Below are 20,738 nucleotides of genomic sequence, written 5' to 3' on the forward strand. Positions count from 1 at the left end.
AGTTAAAAAATGCAATCTTTGTCACTTTGAAAAGAGATGGCACCCATTCAGCAGTACAGAAAAACATCTGGTCCAACATCTGAAAACCTAAACACAAAGCGGTACCACTGAGGCAAAGTGCACACATTGAATGGCATGCTGAAAGGAAAACATCATTGTGACCACCACGAAGTAATACAGTATCAGAGCACCACTGATTTGGCCGAGGGTCATTAACTAACACAGAGTCATGCTTTCCAAGGGTCTGATCACATGCTTACAACAGACTTTGCCAAACCACTGCATAGGCATCAACTACACAGTCAAGACCACAGGCCCATTTAACAGTTAAGCACAGAGTTAATCTTGAGCACAGACTTCAGTTTTAACAGCGACAAGCATGTGCGTAGTTCCAGGCACATGAATAACCACTCCAAAGACTGGAGGCTTAAAGAAGTCCTCCTGTTCTTCTGTAGTAAGCTAGACATCAGGAAAATTTCTCAAATGAGTTGTGCATGTCTAGGTCATACTCCTGAGATTTATTTCCTTCTAGCAGCTTCAGTGTAAGGGTTATTCACTTGCCTCATCACATCACTTCCAAAGATCAGTCAGGCTAGATAAACCACAAAAACAAAACCCATTCATTAGTCAGGCAGAAAACGATTGTTACTATGTATTGCTGGTGTTGAGATCACTGATTTTACAGCACTGTTAAGTCTGAATGAAACTGTTTATTTGGATTCAGATGGACTTGCTTCAGAGGATGAGTGACACTAGGCCCCCTCTCAGTTCTACACAAAACTCTACCTCTGTGGAGGATTTTTTGACTCTCTTCTCTGTCAGTCTGAGGTGCATCTTTCTAACAGCTTCCTGTTCTGGAAAAGCAGTAAAACTTGGGAATACATAGTGAGGATGTCAGCTTGGCTGATAAAACTCCTCTCTACATTCTGATCATGAACGTTCACCACTTCAGCCTCCTGCTTTTTTGACATCCACATACCCACTGCCAGTCCATCTTTCACAGTCATCCAGAACTGCAATTCTTATCACATCATTGCTGATGTGTCTGATGACTCCCTTACTGCAGACAGATAATTGTTTTGACACCTGCATCAGCTGTCTACTTTTGATCTCCTGACTTTTATTCCACTTCTCCGTTACAGTAACCTCATGGTTGCCATTTGATTTTTCCTGCTAACGACACCTTTGCAACTTTCTGGACGTAAACCCAAGTGTGCAGATTCATCTGTCTCTTCCTGTTTAGATCCTTCCCAAAAACTCCGATGTGCTCCCTCTCAAGCCCAGCTGTCAGTTACAGTCATTCATCACCACAGGCAAAATATTACTGATTACGCATCCTCACACTCTTATTGCTCTAAAGCCAACGTTAGGTGAATAACATCTTTTGATTTCTGCATGCTAACTGCTCAAGAGCTATGAATCAGTTCTGCTGTCCTTTACCAGCTGGCATCTTTCACAATGCAAAAAAATAATAATAAAAAAAGACATTATGACAACTACTATAATGATTATTCTTTACCATGTGACTAGTTAAAGTGCAGTGAGATCTCTTTGATTCAGCTCTTAACACAACTACCAGCATAGCAAACTCTCACTGGGTTTAGGCAACTCTGATAAATATACTGGGGATTTAAACAGAGTTCCTATTGTGTTGTAAAATCTTTTCCAGAGAGTCAGAACCAAAATTTTGTTTGGATTCAAAGTAAATAAAGTCGGAATTTTCCTTGGTCCCACTAATACTTTAATTACAAGAATAGAATACATTTAGAGGTGGAAGAAAATGCCCAATTTACTATTAGTAACTATTATTAAGTTATTATTAACTTTAAATTGGCTAGGAAAATCTTTGGCAAACTCACTTCAACACTCCCTGTGACATCGGTGAATAGTATGGGAGGAGCAGAGCAAGGAAATTTCTATGCCCTCTGACTCAAGACAAGTTTTCCTGCATTCTTCCTTAGTGCTTTTTTCCCTTTAAGACACACACACACTTTTACACAAATGAAGGAAGGGACAAGACATTGGAAGTTAAAACAAGAAACAGCAAATTAGCCCCAACTTGTTAAAATATATATAGATAGATAGATAGATAGATTGCAAAAGCCACAGTTATTGCCAAAAAAATCCCTACTGTAGTATAATTCTCACAATATACTTCAGAGGCAGGAAGGACTCGTTACCAGACCTCTGCAGGTTGTAGAGACTCATTAACAGAAGCACATGAACTGGAAAACATTCCAAAGAGGTTATTTATGCAAGAGCCAAAATCAACACACCAGTTTCACCAGCGTTCCAGTGCCAGGGTGGGATTTCAATACCAAAGAGTCACCAGGCTGGTCTTTCAAGTTTAGAGGAAAAAACATTTGTAACTATGAACAGGTTTAGACATTCTCCGTTCTTGCTGAAGTCTGTTTCACCACTGAGTTCAGTGAGAGAGGGATTGAGATGTGAGATTCTGAAGATGAAATCTGTAAGTGACGCAGGTCTTGGTCATACATTCTGCTGTTCCATGTTTTACATTATATATCACACCAGATACAGAAGAACCTTTGAACCAAGAAACTTTGAAGGCGTATTTGCACACAAACTCCTCAATAATCTTAAATCAAGAAATTACACATGAGAAGGTAGATACTGTTCTTGCAAGTATGCACTGAAACACCCCAGCAATGCAATGATTTGACAGGTTGACCCAAAGTCCAATCCTAGTAAACTGCTAACAAAAGAAAACAATCAAAAACAAAAACCCAAATAAACAAACAAAAAAACTCAAACAAAAAAACACACCCACCACAACAAAACAAAAAAAAAACAACAACAAAACCAAAAATCAAATAAAAAGAAAAACCCAAGCCACCAAAAACACCCTGCACCACCACAAAAAAGTTAGATCTCATAGATTATCCATCAGGTTATATTAAAGCAGGCACATAATTTCTGCCATCCTATCTATAAAGCTCTCTTTGCTACAGGAATAATTCTGGAAGGAATGAGAGACACCAGCAGGTAGATAATGCTGGATACAGCTACTCTTCTCCCTAGTGAGAGTCCCAGTTTTTCTATACGCATTACCAGATTTTGTATCTTTGTTCCTCTCTAACAGAAACCAGCAAAGGCCTGTCACACACCCATCTCATGTAAGAATGAAGACCACAAATGCACAGCTATCCTAGCACTCTGTAAGGCAAAGAAACAACAAGAGAAAGAGGGAAGAAAAAGAGGAAAAAGAGGGTGAAGATACGAAGCAAAAATATCTGCATTGCATACTCCCGCATCTGCCTCTGTCTGTGAAGGGAGAACCAGTCTACAAGTCCTAATTGATGTGTGCAGGTTTGAGACCCCTATCTCTGCCATACTATCTCAGGAGACCTCTTAAGCAACACACAGCAGACAGGGGTGTTGAAGATTACTGCTGTCAGAAGCTTGTGCCTGGCTTTAAATACTAATTAGTCAGTTTGAAATGAAAACAAATGGAAAAGATGGATGCTTTCTCACTGTCAAGCAGAACCCTCCAGACAGAAAAACAGTGACACATTTTTCAGTTTTCCTTCAGTGCTCTACACCAATGCATTTTGTATTATTCTCTTCTCCAAGTCAGTCATGATGAGAAGGAAAATGACATTTTGCCGAGACACCAAATTGTTCCTCCCAGCCATCCAAAGGGAAGCTCAGAATTAGTATCTTCGCCATTATCAGCACCCCCAAAGCTGCTCCTGCGGATGCTTTGTGTAACAGCAAACAGCACTCATTATAGCTGTGCTCTCTGTTTATGCAGAACATTTGTCTTCTAGAACTATGAAATGTGACTCTTCATTGAATTCCTCTGAATTTCAACCAGAAAACTTGTACTACAGAAATGTTTACATTCACTTCAAAAAGCTAATGGTTAAGAAAAATACTACACAAAGAAAATGCAGCTCCAGGAACAGAAGAAAGATGAGCAGAGAGCAATAGTTTTCTTTTTGCTTTTGAAACTAGCATTTCAGCACTGTTAGAAGGCAATCTAAAGACTTCAGGGAAAAGTGGTTTATCACATAGCCTAAGCACATGGAATTGAAACTGAAACTTGAAAAAATGAAACTGAAAAGTCTCATTAGCTAGATGGTAGCTTCTGCAATACATGCATATTAACAGTATTTTTGAGACAAACCATTCCATCAGTTGTTTATGCTTTGCCTTTGTTACCATTACCATCTTGGAATTCAAATCAATCAATCTAGAGGGTGGAAACAACCCTTCAATTAGAGGGGGGCTGACTTCCTTTAAAACTAAAAACCAAAAGAATTTAAAAAATCCACAGAGCAAAACAGAATTTAAGGACTCATTCTGGAAACCTTACGTTAAACATCATCTCAAATGTTTGCTCTAATGAGAAAGATATGCAGGCATGGAGACATTTACAGGAAAAAAAAAAATCTATTCCAAAGAAGTGGATGCCAAGATCTGCTTCCTCTATTTCTCTGCCAAACTCCCTGGGCACCAACCTCTCCCATCTTTATTTCCTGGACTCTCTACACATCTCAGCTCACTTCATTCCAGATCCCACCCTTCCATTTCCTCAGCACCCTCCTTCTCCAAATACAGACTCATCCCTGACTTTATCCCACCCCTTGTACAGGTGTTCCCTCCTCTTTCTCTCTCTCTGATGTGCACAAATGTTGTCCACACCCGTTCTTGTTCTTCACTTCCCTCTCAGATATCCCCAGCGCCTTCACCAACTGGGGAATGCTTTCCATCTCTGAAACTCCTTTCCAGTTCCAAGTCTCCAGGTTTTTGTTAGCATGAATTGCTTTACTGTTCTGCGCCAAGCCCTTGACTCTGTTAATCCCCCAAAACATATACACTCCATATTCACCCTGCTTTACCTGCTTCTGAAGCCAAGCCTTCTCCTCTCACCTGCTCCTGACCCTGCTCCTTCCAAGCCATACTTCTCACCTTCATGCACCGCCTCCAATACCATGAACATCATTAACTTAGAAAAAGTGCTTATACATTACATAAGCTATTAATGGCCGATCTGGAAACAAAGAGTACCAGTAAACCCTTACACGCTGTAATAAGGTCAGAGTGATTCTGCTTAGAAGTGGACTAGACACAAAATGGTATGAGTCTCAAGTACAGATAGTTTAGGACACCTATGTAATGTATTAAATTAAGCTCTTTGTAAAGACATGAAAAGTTTTCTGCTGAATGAGCACAAGATCAAAATTGTCATCACATCCCAACCCAGAAACACGGTTTCCCCAAGGTCCTGCCTCTTGCTAGCATTTATGCAACCCATCTGGGTACGCCCTCTGCAATTTTCTGCTCAGAACCAGCAGCAACTCTGCAGAGGAGATACTGTTCTACTAGAAGAGCTGCAGTATTTGCATCTTCTCTTTGCTACCCCAATTTTATTAAATTTATTTTTACAAGCCAATCTGTAAAAGGAGCAATACAGGCTATCATGGAGCCCTGATTAGGTGACCGACCTGATACAGCTCAGAGCTGGGTCACTGGAATTGTTGCTGTTCATGCCACAGCAGTACCCTCTGCCCCTGCTCAAACCCTCCTCTTTAGACTACCATCTCTCCCTTATCTCCTGGTTCCCAGCCATTTTGCTTCCCTCTCACACCTCCTTCTTAAACTGTCCAAGCTCAGAAAGTAAGTGGGCCTGAGCAGAAGTGTGTAATCACTAGCCAGAGCCGATGCTTTCCTCAATTCCCATCCATTGGCTGCCATCTGAGTACGTACCCTTCCTGCTCTTGAAGTGACTTAGAAAGGTGGACCTCAAAGCCACATGTTAGAAACAGATAGGAAAATTAAGAGGTAGAACTACTTGGACAAAAATTACAGAGAAATAGTAGTGCAATCAGAACCATCTTGCAGTCCAATCACAGGATGCTGCTTCCCCTATGATCTTCAACATTGCATCCAACCCAAACCATTCTGTGATTTACTGCTGAATTAAACTTGTAAGGCTTCCACTATATTTAGTTTCACAACAGAAATTATAGTTTCCTTTCATTCCATATATTGCTAAGATAGACAAGAAGTCCTAGAGATCACAGCTGTAAGATTTGAGGCATCAGTGGTCATGCCAGGGCCTCATATTTAAAAACAAAAGTAGTCCAGACATCTCCAAACCCAAAGAGACTGTCAAAACAGTCTCTGAATAATTTTTCAGAACATGAAATCTTCTGTTTACTCACAAGAGTGAAGTGAGGAAGACTCCAGCAATTTTTATCCAGCATTTTTATACTACATGCAGAAGAGGCATATTGGTGTTTAAATGCATTCACTCTACCACAACTCCCAGTGTCTTCACATAGTGGTGGACCTGACACTCATATTGGGAATTAGTAGTTACAAACTAATTAGATTCAAGCCTTCTTGTTCAACAGCAAGGACATCTTGCACCTCCAAGCCACCAAATCACCACAGCTGCTGTTAAGATTTATGCTGTTCAGATGTAATGGACAAGTTTGTGGTTGTGATCAGTCTGGAAGGAATACACAGTGGATCCAAGCTGCCTGTTACATCCAGTAGGCATTTGAAATCATGAGTTTTCTGTTTGTATAATCACATCTGTGAGAGTTAACAGAACAAAAAACTTACTTCTTTGGGTAAAGATGTTAACTTGTTTCTATCGGCATTCAAATTGTTCAGCTTCTTTAGTTTTCCGATGCTCTTCGGCAATGACTGTGCAAAGAAAACCAAAAAAATATGCAAACAGAATTTACAAATTCAGGGTCAGAAGAAAACTTTTCTCATTTAAAATGAATAGACCAATCCATTTTCAAAACTGGAATGTTGTTAACCCTTGTTACTACCAGGCCTTCCAAAGGATATCCAAGGGTTTTATCTTGCAGAAGAAATGTCCAAGAAACATCAGTTTCTAATACAAATTCACTGATGAGTTAGTTATCTCTGCACTGAGATGACAGATGTGTAACAGCTGTGTACAGAAGTATGTATGCAGAACGCCCATATTATCTAACTTTAGGATCCCTAAATAGCTAATTGATAGGCAAGCTTCTAATTTAGGTGCTATGAATTGACCTCCAGAGGGGCATCCTTCCAACAGGCTTAAGCTCCTAACTCAACCAAGCACCAACCTAACCTAAGAAATGCTCAAACCTAGACCTTTATAAACAGTTCTACTCTCCAAGTGTAAATGTCATGTGAAAGCAGTTTCAAAATAATGGAAGGATAGACCCAAAGGAAGGAAGCCTGAGATTTTACTTTAGTTGCCCATGTATCATATTGAATACCTGGTTGGAGATCAGCAGAGCAAGGAACAGTACAACAGCAGCTCTGCAGTGCTTGGGACTTCTATTCAGTTCCAGGAGGTCTGATCCAGATAATGCACAGCAAAAACTGGCACCACCACCATACAGCACAAACTCAGCATTAAGAACACAACAAAGTAAGTGATACTTGCATTCCACATGCTTCAATTCCCTTACTGGCCATGAAAGATTCAAGAGTGAATATGTAATTGCTTAAGCCTTTGGGAGGACGGATTGTTACTACATACAACTTGATCTTCAGCATTCATTTAACAGGTAAGAAATAAGATGCATTTATAGGAAACTTGCTACTTAGCAGTAGCAAGGGTAACTAATCTTACAAGCTAAGTGATTCAGCACTTAGCAGCAAGTCTTATTACTGCCAGCAATTTGAGCAGCCATGATCGTGCTTACCTGCAGCTGGTTTTCCGTTAGAACCAGTTCAGTAAGGCTTTCGCATTCTCCAATTGAATCTGTTAGTTGAATAAGTTTGTTCTGATCAACCTTCAGAATGGAAAGCCTCCTCAATTTTCCTGGAGAGAAAGAATACATTTGTTTAGTTTAGTAACCTCTGATAACTGCTTGAATTGCAGAGAATTTTACTGCTGTAAAGCTTTTAGAAATCCTCTAACATATTTTTTTTTCAGGTTAAAAAAAGGTAATCAAACACTGCTTCACTTGGTGCTTGAAATATTTCTGCAGGTTTCTAGCATCACTGAATTAATATTTAATATTCCTATCCAATATTTAAGCATATTGAATTGTATTAAACTTGCAATCTGAATGATAGCCCATGTGAATTTCAAGGAGATATTTACCCAAAGGCCTATAAAGAGGACAAAGTTATCATTATCAATTATACAATGTTTATTAATAAAGAAGTATTCAGAGAGCACCTACATCTACTCATCCAAAGTAGCCAAATGGAACCAAAGTGACAGCCCAAATCCAAACAGGACCAAGGTCTCCTTGTCCTAATACAGAACCCAGTTAGTCAGACATGAAACCCAAGTTTATTTTCTGGACTAGAAATCAAACTTCTTTGAACGCCTTCTCCCCAGGAAGGACAAAATACTGTTTCAGAGCAGAAAGCTTGCATTGTTCTGCTCTTTGTACCTCTTTTTTGGTCTTCAGTGCAAAGCAGAGTTGCCCCAAGAAGAGCCCGAACAGAGAATTCAAGTGACATCACCAGCTGCTGACACCTCCCTGCCCATCCCTACATGGTACAAAATAGCCTAATAGGCTGGCACATCAAATTTGCTGATGCCAAATCACAAAGAGACAGCTGATGCACAGAAAGACGGCAAGCTAAACAGAAACCTGAGGTTCAGCAAGAAGCACAGTTCTGCACCTGGGCAGAACAGATCTGTACACTGGGTACAGGCTGAGGAGGGATAAGCTGCACAAGAGCCCTGCTGGAAAGGGCCTGGGGACTATGCTGGGCACCAGGTTGAACATGAACTAGTAGTGAGCTCTCACCAGAAATAAGTAAACACTGGCCAGACCACATTAGGAGAACTATGTGCAGCATATCAATGGAAGTTACTATATCCCATCTACCCAGCACCCGTTAGGCCACATCTTTTAAGTCATACTGCAGCCTTTCAGGAGGTAAATACAACTCAATTTCTGATGTACAATTGCACTGGCCAGCTCAGATCATCAGAGAAGGCTGCTAGAACTCTCTACCAAACACACACTAGCCACCTGTAGGACCCATAGTAGTCACCCCAGTCCCCTAGGTTTAATTTCTAGAAAAATATTTTGCTTTTCTTAGGCTTATATAGCATACAGAGGGAAGGTGAATGTTTGTCTATTCTTTTCCACATTCCCAGTTAAACCACATTCACAAGTCCTCCTTGAAGAAGGCAGACTTCTGCAACATAAAACTCTCCAGAAAAAGTTGATGAGTAACAATCTCTTGCTGACTACTTGTCACAGCTACTGCAGGGTTAACATTTACCTTAAAAAAGACTCTGTTAATGCTTCAGAAAACACTCTTCAGTTATTAAACCTGTTTTAAGGGGTCAGACAGTGCAAGGTTGTAGTTTGGATACCCCCTCAAGGGCGAGGTGTAATTGGTTGAAGCTGAACAGCCTTCCACTGGGTTCAGTATAGGATTAATCACGTGCAACTGAAGATAATTACACATCCCCACTAAAAAGGACATTTTTTTTTTTCTGGGGATGCTGTCAGTCAGTCTTATCAAGACCTACAGCATGTTACAAGCTAGAATTTTACAATGTTATGATAGTGACATGGACACGGTGGGAACAGAGAGGACATAATAACTTTCATTTTGTTCAGGTAGGTATCAAGTAAAGACCAAGAAAGGATTACAAGGTAGTCATTATGCAGACAATTAAAATGTGAAATTAATAGAGCTACGCATTTCGTACTAAGCAAAAAAAAAAAAAAGAAAAGAAAAAGAAAGACAAAATGTTGAGGCAAGCTCATCTTTTGCACAAAAGGACTTCAAAAGACTTGAAAACAAATGACTTCTAATTTAGAGTGGATTAAATGGTTCTGTGTGATAGCATGCACCTTGTACTTACCTATGCCATCAGGTAAGACCTGAAGTAAATTCTGAGAAACAAGCAAGTCTGTTAAAGATGTCAGACCACTAATTTCTTCAGGAAGGCATTCCAATTTATTTTCAGAAACATCCAGACAAAGCAGGTTTTTCAGGTTTCCTACTTCCTGTGATACAAGGAAAAAAATTTAAGTCATGCCCAAACATGTAACAAAGCAATTTGAAAAATGTACCATGGCAATGAAATTCCACAAAGAAAAACAACTCTCTGAATGACCTCTAAATTGGCCATTCTTTGTATGACCTTAAAATGCAGAATGAAAGAAGTAACTACATTATACATATGACAAAACAAGTGATCCAGACACAGCTTCTTATTCTAACTATTAAGACAGGCTTCAGTAGCCAAGCAAGGTATGCTAAGCACACCCAGGCAAGCACCAGCCAAAACTGGAGGTTTCCTCAAGTAAAGACTGCAAAGCTGTTTTTTCAGAACTAGAGATTATCAACCTCCATGTAATTAAAAGTCTGCCCCTCCCAATTAACCCTAGGCAAATTAAGATTAGTTTCTTCTGGCTGATACAGCAACATGCCATGACATCTAGGGATTTCGTATCATCAGATCTCCCAACTGCAACAAATGTAGAAATAAGAATAGGGAGTGTTGCTCTAGCAAGCATATTTGAACTGTCAAATTACACTGCCATCATCTACAATTATTAATGATTACTTAATGTATTTTTTTACAACGGTAATCCAACAATTAACTTAAAATTCTGACAGAGAAATGCCTTTGTCCCTATTAGCCATCAGAGCACACTCCCATTCCCCATGTATACACATACCACTATCACGCTCCGGAATAGTTCTCATTTTAGTAATCCAAATCATATTCCAGAGAACAGAATGGCTGGGGCAGAAGTGTCCTTTACTTTTACATATATAAAGTTTTCACACAGTGACAGCCTTGATCCTAACTGACAAGATCAGTCCTCTTATTTTGGAAATGTTTGCTTCTCAAGAGAATCTTCCACTAAACATACACACACACACCCTTTTATCCTACAAGTTCATCTTTTGGACATTAAACAAAATACGCAATAATGGCCAGCTTCAAGAAAAACAGCTGCTGAAGTCACACTCAACCTTTTATGAGTGAGTATCAGCGTTTAACTACACCTACTTAAAAAATTATTAGGACAAGCCAACAACAACAAAGCCAACAAAGCCCACTAAACTGTAGCTCATTTCCAGGTAACACTGTTGACAATGAGATCAATACAGCAAATAAAAGCAAACTGCACAAGGAATGGAGGAAAACAGGTTTGGCTCTAAAGAAAAACTTTATCACAGCTCTTAAGAAAGAAAATTTAGAGCACTGTAAGCTTTAAATGCTAAGGCCCCTCATCCCATGGCTGATGTCAGATGGGAGATTTGCTTGCAGAGATCAAAATTTCTATTTATGGCAACAGTTCTGTTATTGTACTTCTCCAAAACACTGTATTTGAATGGATGAAGGTGACTGAAAAGAGACAAAAAAACAACAAAAAACAAAAAACAAACGACCCCAATGATTCATCCACAAAACTGTCAAAACTACAATTCAGGTAGATACAAAAGTTGAGGGTTAGCTCAGCCAACGAGTGGCTCCCTGATAATTGAGAGTGTTAATGGCAGATGTGTCATCCTTTAAATTGAACAGCTCCTTTGTCAAAATGTTTAAAAGAAAATGTCTGACAACATACGATACCATGTACAATCCCTTGCAGAAGAACTTAGAAAAAGAAAACTCTTACACATCCAAAACCAAACCCAGGCAATGTGAACTGAGAAAACTGTTTGATTTTAAATCACCTCCCTGTAGGAGTGAACAAAAAGGTTTTGTTTTAAAAGCATCTTCAAAACAGCATCAGTAGAGCTCATCTTTACCTGAGGTATTTCAGCTAATTGGTTTCCATCCAACCAGAGATCTTTAAGATTGAAAAGTGCACCAATTGTTTCTGGCTATAACATAAAAAGTAATAATGTTAAGTGGTATAGGAACTTCCAGTAAAACCAAATGACCACCTCGTAATTACGGTTTGAGAAACCCAATCCTTACTCCAAGCACTACTTAGAGGTACCATGGTTAAATGCAGCAAGGGTGACTGTAAGCATTTGGGAACTCCATCATACAAATTAATTGCTATAGCTTAACAACCTATCACACTTTTCCTGACATGCACTAACAAATTACATGCACACTCTTAATCTACTGCAAATCCAACATTTAATTGAGTCATTTTAAGAGAGATGATGGGTGTCTTTTGGTAGAACTATCTGCCACAACACTGAGACACTGCAATCCTCAACAGTTTGCCTCAGCCCCTTCTCAAAGATTCCTACTCCCATTGTGAAAATAGCTGAGCTTTCATCTGTGCTCAGCCTGTCCAGCTCCCTGCAGAAGCCCATGCATTCATTGTAACTGCAAATATATACAAGAATTCATTCTTTCTGTAGGAAAAGTCTGTTCAGTGCTCTTATTTTCTACAGATCAGCTGCAGCTGTGTTGGGTAAAGTAATATTGTACTGAACAATACTAAGCAGATATGGGAAGTACCATCTCACTGCCAAAATTCATCTGTATGTATAAAGCCGCTCCCTCCATAATTTTTTCCTTCTTCAATTTTGAAAATCTTACACATATTTAATCTAAATGATGCATAAAACAAGACCAATGTGCACTTTTAATGGCATGCTCTCTTACCAAGTGATAAAGTTCATTGTTTCCTAAATCAAGTTCTTCTAGCCGCTGCAGCTGGGCAAGTGATCTGCAAGATAAGTCAATACAAAACCACATCAGTCTAAACCAACAGAAGCCCCATATATTTGAATGAGCTCATTTTACTGAGACTTGTATTTCAAATTACAACGTATTATAGACAGTTATTTTACTGGACATAGACTATTTTCAGTAATATCTTACTGAAAAAAATAATTTGGTTTGTCAGTGTAACTGCATGCCCTTTAAACATAAAACTTAGTATAGGCATTCAAATAATTATTCTTTATTTTAACCATCAGTCCCTCACGGTGGACAATGCCACAGAGTTTAGTACAGTTGGTTAGATTTATTTTTAAGGGAAATCTATAGCTCTGCAACTGGATAAAAATTCCCTATAGTGTGATTCAAGAGTCAATAAATCCACCATTTAATTCTTCAACATGATCTATCCGTTTCTGAAGTATTTCAGGTTGGATTTGAGGATGCAAACAGAGGAAAGCCCATAAGGACGCAAAAGAAGTTCTTTAAACATGAGCATACATAGAGGGCCATCCTTCTATTTTAAAAGCAGTCTGCTGTAGAGCTCTTGCTTACCTTCCCCAAAGCCACAGTAGCACAAAACTCAAGACTCGCCAGCTACATTACTGACAGTCAGAATTTTCCAGAAGCAATAAAATGGTCAAGATTTACGATAGCATTGCAAAACCTAGCTAGCAATTCATATCTTCTGACCACTGACATTTAAAGTGCCATGTTAAAATAGTAACGGCTGCAACCAAGGTACTGGGTAGACTGACAGAAAAAAAAGGACCCCAAAGAAACTGGGGAAGAGATTCTGATTAAAATAGGTTAAATCCATTACAGTATTTACTAGATTATGCAAACAAGCACAATAGGAGTCACCAAATCAATTGTAAGAAGCAGGCAGGTCATAAAGGAAGGAAAATACTTCAATAGATAAAGAAGAGGCTTCTTCCAGGCAGCCAGAAAGGATCCCCAATATATAAGATATCTGATTAACCTTACAGAAGACCACCAATTCCTCTGCCATAATACAGACTTCACAGAAATATCTAGGTATCTTTTTCCCAAACAATTACGGAGGGAGGAGTCAGACTTCAGACATCAGTAGGCCTAGTTTGTCATCAAGGCTTTGATCTCTTGGGTTTGGAAGCTTTTGGTTACTTAGCCCCGAACACAAATGCTTATTTAAATGCTGTGAAGGTCTAGAGTGGAAATCTCTCAGATCCTATTACCCTACTTTCACAGTTACGAAATTTCAGCATGAAAACAACCCAAACCACCATTCTCACTGCTGATGTGCTCGTTCAAGGTGTGCAGGAAGAAACATTTAGTGCTGCTGTGTTTTATACAGAGTATTTTATAGAGCAAAACCAACTGACACAGACTGCAGGCTCCTGCTACTAACCAAGTACAACTCGATGTATAAAATACAGCTTTGTTTTAGTGGCACCTAGTTAAATGCATTACATGTTGTTAATTCCCATTGAATATTTTTTTTAGCTGTCATTCACTTTCATATGTTACCAGGTTTTAAGACTGAGAACATTTTATGTTAATACAATCAAACACATGAAATCTCACTTACTCAGGTAAATATGTCAGCAAATTTTCTCTAAGTTCCAGTGAGGCCAGGTTATAAAGACTAAAAAAGAGAAAAAGAACAAAACACATTTTGATGCAATCTTACTTTTTATATTCCACACTTTCAGAAGAAAAGTGTGTGTTTACACAGTTTAAAACAAAATTGCTGTGAACCGATTTTCTTGTTTTAGTTCAACCAGACCATCATGTGAAAGGCAGTATACAAAGACTGGAAGATTTTGTTTGTTTCTTTGCGATACTTCAACACATTAAAGCTAGAAAGTAAACAGAAAAACACAAGTTTCCATTTGTTAGAAGGTCCATAGCTGCAAGTTACTGAATAGAGCACATTCAATATGAATTGCATTTACTTACTCGCTTTCAGAATCTGGCATGGGCTACCAAAGTTACAGAGCCTCAGGTAAAGCCATCATTGTCCTAATGCCAGAGTGCTCATTACTATAAGTGACATTACGCTTCTAAGCGGCTCACTTACTCCATATCCCAGCTTTTACTCATATCACCATAGCAACATTCAGATTTTTCAAGGGCTTATTTATGGCTAAATGGGACACAAGGAGTCAGACATTATCCCAACACTATAATCTGCTCTAATCCTCCAGCAACCCAGGGAAAAATAAAAATCAGATATGGTGACTGCAAATACATAGTTTCCTACAGCAGAACATTGCAGGGAAGGGGTAACAGTGTGCCGGGGCTTAAATAAAATCTAGATTAAAAAAGAAATTCCACCAAATTTGAAACACATGCTAAGGCTAAACCCAAAATGTTTTTGTTTGTATACCTTAAGAAAAAAAAAACAAAACAAAAAAGCACCACATACTCAGACCACATAAAATTGAACTATTTGTTTTCACTTCAGACAATACAAACGTACTGAATTACAGGATCATTAGTTAGCCCCAGTAAAAAAAACAGCTCATAACCTGACTAAAACTGAAGAATTATTTTTTAAAGTGAAAAGATGATTTTTCACAGATTGACTTTGGACAGTGTCTGAAAAAAACATCCTTATTTCAAGCACCTATTTCATACTGCATTCAGAAAACAGTGAACAAAATCTTACAGAAGCTTAGACTACAGCAGTTCCCCTCCCACTTTTAAAATAAACACATTCTACCCAGCGCGTTCTGTATTCCTACAGAACAAATACAATTAAAACATACCATATAAGTGAAGATATTTTAGTAGAAACCTATTATAAATCCAATTAAAAATAAGAGAGAATAATAACACTGCTTCTGCCACTAAAAATCATTCGACAGAAACAAGGTAATAATGAAGCCAACAACACGAGAAAATTCTCTCACAAAATTTTAACACCAGAAATCATAGAATCATAGAATTGTTAGGGTTGGAAAGGACCTTAAGATCATCTAGTTCCAACCCCCCCTGCCGTGGGCAGGGACACCTTATGCTAAATCATATCACCCAAGGCCTCGTCCAACCTGGCCTTAAACACTGCCAGGGATGGAGCATTGTTCAAAAAATAAAACACAAGCCAAGGTGAGATATGGTATCTAATAGCCTCACAGAAACCAAACCAGTGGAGTGGGAGTGGGAAAGGGTGATGGAAAACAATTTCTCTCCAAGAGGAACACAGGTCTGCTTTTACTTTGCCACCCACAGACTGCCATTACATTTTTGTTTACAGGTATTCTAGAAACCTATTCCAATCTTACTTTGACTTTTGCACTTCCTCTTCAAGCTCATATTAGATGATTCACTTTTATCAAGAGAATACAAAAAGGATGCACAAACAGCCAAGCTGACTTGTAATCTTGTGTTTTACAGATCACCCTGCATCTACTTATCTCCCTCGCCATTGTGTTGAAGTGCCAATGAGTAAAATGGTGCAATCTTCTAATTTCTCTTCTTACATCAGACACCCCTTTGGCTGTGGTTAAACAGAAATCTTTGTCAGCAAAACCATATTCAACAGCAAGAACTTGGGAACCACCATCTTAACCAGCTCCATCATATCATTAAACTGGGGCAAGCCAGTGAACCAGCTCATGAAATTGATCCTGCTTAAAAAATAACCTAGCAAGAGTAACACAGATTCCTAATCCAACATAGAATAAATCCTCTTAAACACCTGGGCCAGTACAACAGAAGGTGCAAGGCAGGCATCTGTACTGCCCAAGCCAACAATGCGATAAGGACCCACTGGGTAGCTGTGCCCATGTGGATACCCACCAACAGCTATCTTTGCATCCAACCATGTGCCATGCATTTTGGTAGCCAACTGCAGTCTCAGGCTAGGTTCTCTTCTTATGGGAGTCCGCTGCCTACAAGATTATGCTTTCATGTCTGTCCTGGGTTCAGCTTTCTAGAAGAGAAATGTTTTAGTCTACACTATTCTCACCCGCTGCATGCTCGCTACTATATAACTCTACCCTGAACAAAACAAAGACACTGCCCTTCACCCCTTTAATCTATGCTTTCTACTTCTTCCAAGGTCTTGAGTGCAAACACAATGTAAGCAGACCCCAAGAGGCAAAATGAAGCTTCCCCCCAAGTAATGTAAAATAGAGACTAAGTCTATGAAGCCTGTACCAGCAAAGTTGCCATGTTAGACTGAAGGATTATGTTCAAGAGCAGATCCATCTGAAACAGAGGCTACAAAATGATAAGAAACTTTTGACTTATTATTACTCTTAAATTTCAACTAGTTCCAGATGTAGCTCCCAGCAAGCCAATGTGTGGTATTGAAACACCAATCTTCAATACATTACAAACCAGAGGTATAGGTCTTCCCTAAATTTACCAAAAGGTTCTTAACACATTTTATGTTCACTAACATTTTTCTGGTTTCAAGGTATTTCAAGAAACAGGATTTCTACTCATTTGCGGGAAAAATCCTACGTTATGTGCCATTTTTCAAATATGTTTTCTGATTTAATAGCACTTTTTCCCCAGAAAGAGTAATTCTCCCTCTTCTCAAATACAGAGATTTTTCACAATATACTAAATTAAACAGTTTATTCTTTTCCCTAATCCTGATCTTCACTTAGGACAGAAAAATAGCCTTGGGGGGTTACTTGCTTCAATCCACAAACATCAAGGCAACGGTAATCTAGTCCACTCAGACAGGAGACACAGTTCCATCAGTGACTGTTCACATAGTGCATTCAGAAACACAAATGAACCATAGAGCATTGCAGGCTACTCTCCAACACAAACAGTCCTCGCTCCCCTCCCACAATCAATAGAAAATGTACAAGCAAAATGCCATCTATATTCTAAAGAATAAGAAAAAAAAAAATAAAGCCGTAAGTACTTTTTTGTGACTACTGTTGTAAGGACCTACTTCACCTGCAAAAAGCCTTAATATTTTAACAAGTCTCACTGCAAAACCTACCACACGCACCTCAAATACTGAGCATTATGTGAGATTACTGAACACAAGGCAGCAACCAAATTAGGTGAAGGATGCAGCAGCTGAAATAATTACAAAGTTTTCCAACTCAGCATTCCAGATAATTTCTGATGCAAGGGTGGAACCAAGTCAAATGTAAAGGTACAATACGGCTGAAAATGTCACCTTCAGTACAAAACAGATACACTTCTTTAGTGCTGTACCTCAAGTCATGGTACATATTCGTATTCATCTTAAATGAAAAGAATGCAAAATCAGTAATTGAGAACAAAACTAATAGTGGCAAAGTAGTCCCTAAATGCTTGAAGTGCCTTTTCTGAGAATTCCTGTCAGGCTTTCAGACAGAATCTTGCAATCCAACATGGTCCACAGAGAGAGAACACCGCAAATAATACTTCATGTCAACTGCAGTGGTCTCCTCCAAAATAAAGGTAAGACTAGAACCAGTCACCAGGATCGGAACCAAAACATCATCATCATCTTCAAAGCAAGTCAGTTTTTCTTTGGATGAATTACAAAGAGATTATGAGCGTCAACATGTTCTACTAAACGCCCATTTCAAAAGCAGCTGACTCTGGACAAAAGCAATGCACTGCAATAGGTAAAACAACATCAACTGCGGTTAGAAAAAAAATTTAAAAGAAACCAAAAAAGATAAGAGACAGAGACACATATTCCCTCTTTACCTTGGGTGAAATTACATTTTCAGTGTGCCACATACACATTAAATACACTCTGTCTTGTAAAGTTATAAAATACAAAACTGAGATGAGTTACCTTAGTACTTTACCAGGAACAGCTCCATCATTCCCCTATTCAAGGGGACAAAAAGCCATCCTTAAGAGTGACAATAGACAACACTATATAACCCAGTCCTGCAAACATAACTGGGAGCACCCAAGCCCTTGAGGTACACCAGCAAAGGCTTCTGAGGAAAGTACTGGAAATAAAGTAAGACACATGCTATCTTCTTGTAAAAACGAAGTTAAAAATATAAAGGTGAAAATGGAAATGTGGAAAAAGCTAGGAGAAAATAAAAACACATAATAAAAGGACTAACGCAAAAGCTAAAGGTGCTTAGTCAAAAAAGCTGGACAACGTCCTTCTCTTATTTGAGCAATAAAAGTCACACACTTCAACTTCATGTCAAGAGCACCACACAGCTGAGCATGCAAGACGTCAGGCTTTGGGAAACAAGGAAGCAAATTGGAAGAGATGAAGATCTAAAGCACCTGCAGAAAAGCATGTCCCCATCTGCACCCTTCCAGCAAGTTTTAGCTAGTTAGGGGAATGTAAAACCCCAAACGTAGTTTTTCCTGACATTTGTAGGACTGCAAAAAGAAGAAGAAGGAGAACAGGCATGGTCCACACATTTATACAGAACACAGGAAGATGCTATGCAATAAAGATGGCTAAGGTGAGACCACAGTACAGATTCTGAATTTGGTGTGCTAATAGCTTTTTTTTTAATGCAGCAGTAGCAATGGCTACAGAACAAGCCCAAGGATGCAGCATATAAAATCCACATTCTGGCTATAACCACCAGTTCCAAAGGAGTTTAGTTCACTAGGCCAGCATCTGAAGATTATTGTTACTTTGATAATGCCTGCCCTGCATCTCTGTCCACACAGCACATACACATTAATTGTGACACTGTGAAGAAAGGGAGTTTAAACTAGTCAATTCATCTTCTTTTTAGCGCAGAAAAGGAACATTCGGGTTTTTCTATCTATTAAGGGTCTTCCAAGAGATAAGTTAATTGTGGTACTCTGACAACAGCATACAAAATGCATGAAACTAGCCATATTTAAATATATTACAGCCTGTCCCCACTGCCCAAGTAATACCAATAACATGCATGACCCTGCCCCACGACACACCAGTTGGGTGACTAGTCACTCATCTGATAGGATGCTGTTAAGCTACTCCCATCCCACAATGCTTCTAGCTGCAGACCAACAGTTCCCTGAGAACCTGATATTTAGCAACTCTTCCCCCCACCCCACCCCCAGTAAAATGACAGGAGCATGGGATGCAACACTCCCCTTCTGCTCCATGCTGGTGAGGCCCCACCTGGAGTACTTCATCCAGCTCTGGGGCTCCCAACGTAAGAATGATGTGGACCTGTTAGAGCAGGTCCAGAAGAGGGCCACAAAGATGATCAGAGGACTGGAGCCCCTCTCCTATGAAGACAGGCTGAGAGAGTTGGACTTGTTCAGCCTGAAGAAGAAAAGGCTCCAGAGAGACCCCACTGCAGCCTTTCAGTGATTAAAAGGAACTTACAAGAAAGATGGGTACAAACTTTTTAGCAGGGCCAGAACAAGGGACAGTGGTTTTAAACAGAAAGAGGGCAGGTTTAGATTGGATACAAGGAAGAAATGCTCTCTTTTCTCCAGAAGACTACTTCTCAAAAAAGCCTAACTTCAGCTTCCCCCTCCACCTCTTGTCTTTTTGTTTGGGTACCCTCTGGTTATGGAAGCCTATTTTACAGAGTGAATGATAAAGAAAAGTACTAATGAATTTTTACAAGATTAATCTGACAGAATTTATAGAGAGAGACCTTATCCCCACACTGTGCAATAGGGGAGAGCAATTTTTTGCAAATTCTTAGCTAGAGAATCCCAGAAATTCTTCCATGAGCCAGAAATTACAGGAAGTATTAATTTCCTAAATAAAGGCACTCATCCATTTCAAAACAAACTATCTTCATACATGTGAAGTCCTATGGTTCTACCCCAGGATATAAAGAATGCTGTAAAAAAATACTGCAAAGCAACGTTAGCTAGGCCTAATTTTGATGAAATTGTCACTACATCTTACCACTACTGTTAAAGATAGAAGCAATCTTTGAGAGCATTCCCCTTCCTTTTTAGAGGCAAAATAACTTAAAGTAATTTGTTATTAATTAAACACTATTCTTCCAAGTTTAGGTGTATAATGAGCAAGGAAAAGGCACGTGAGGCCTTCCTTAGCAGTCTGCTTCTGGAGTTTGACAAGCAGGACAAGTATTCTAGTGAGAACAATTCTAGTAATAAAATTTCAAGTAGAATCATAGAATCATAGAATCGTTAGGGTTGGAATGGACCTTAAGATCATGTAGTTCCAACGCCCCTGCCATGGGCAGGGACACCTTATGCTAAACCATATCACCCAAGGCCTCGT

General features: G+C 39.2%; 1 protein-coding gene across 1 annotated transcript in view; it reads right to left on the minus strand.

Annotated features, from left to right (window-relative positions):
- The window catches only part of LRRC1 (leucine rich repeat containing 1), a 70,848-nt gene that overhangs the window by 8,929 nt on the left and 41,181 nt on the right, over positions 1-20,738 (minus strand). The window contains exons 5-10 of the mRNA XM_061460624.1: positions 14,178-14,234; positions 12,551-12,614; positions 11,734-11,808; positions 9,827-9,971; positions 7,686-7,804; positions 6,598-6,681 (exon numbers count right to left, since the gene is read on the minus strand). Of these exons, the coding sequence (XP_061316608.1) occupies positions 6,598-6,681; positions 7,686-7,804; positions 9,827-9,971; positions 11,734-11,808; positions 12,551-12,614; positions 14,178-14,234 (544 nt within the window). The remainder of the gene's footprint in view (positions 1-6,597; positions 6,682-7,685; positions 7,805-9,826; positions 9,972-11,733; positions 11,809-12,550; positions 12,615-14,177; positions 14,235-20,738) is intronic.

Source organism: Pezoporus flaviventris, unplaced genomic scaffold (assembly GCF_033815535.1).
Source record: "Pezoporus flaviventris isolate CSIRO_AGI_PZ_B2104156 unplaced genomic scaffold, CSIRO_AGI_Pfla_v1 ptg000031l, whole genome shotgun sequence".
Lineage (NCBI taxonomy): Eukaryota > Metazoa > Chordata > Aves > Psittaciformes > Psittacidae > Pezoporus > Pezoporus flaviventris.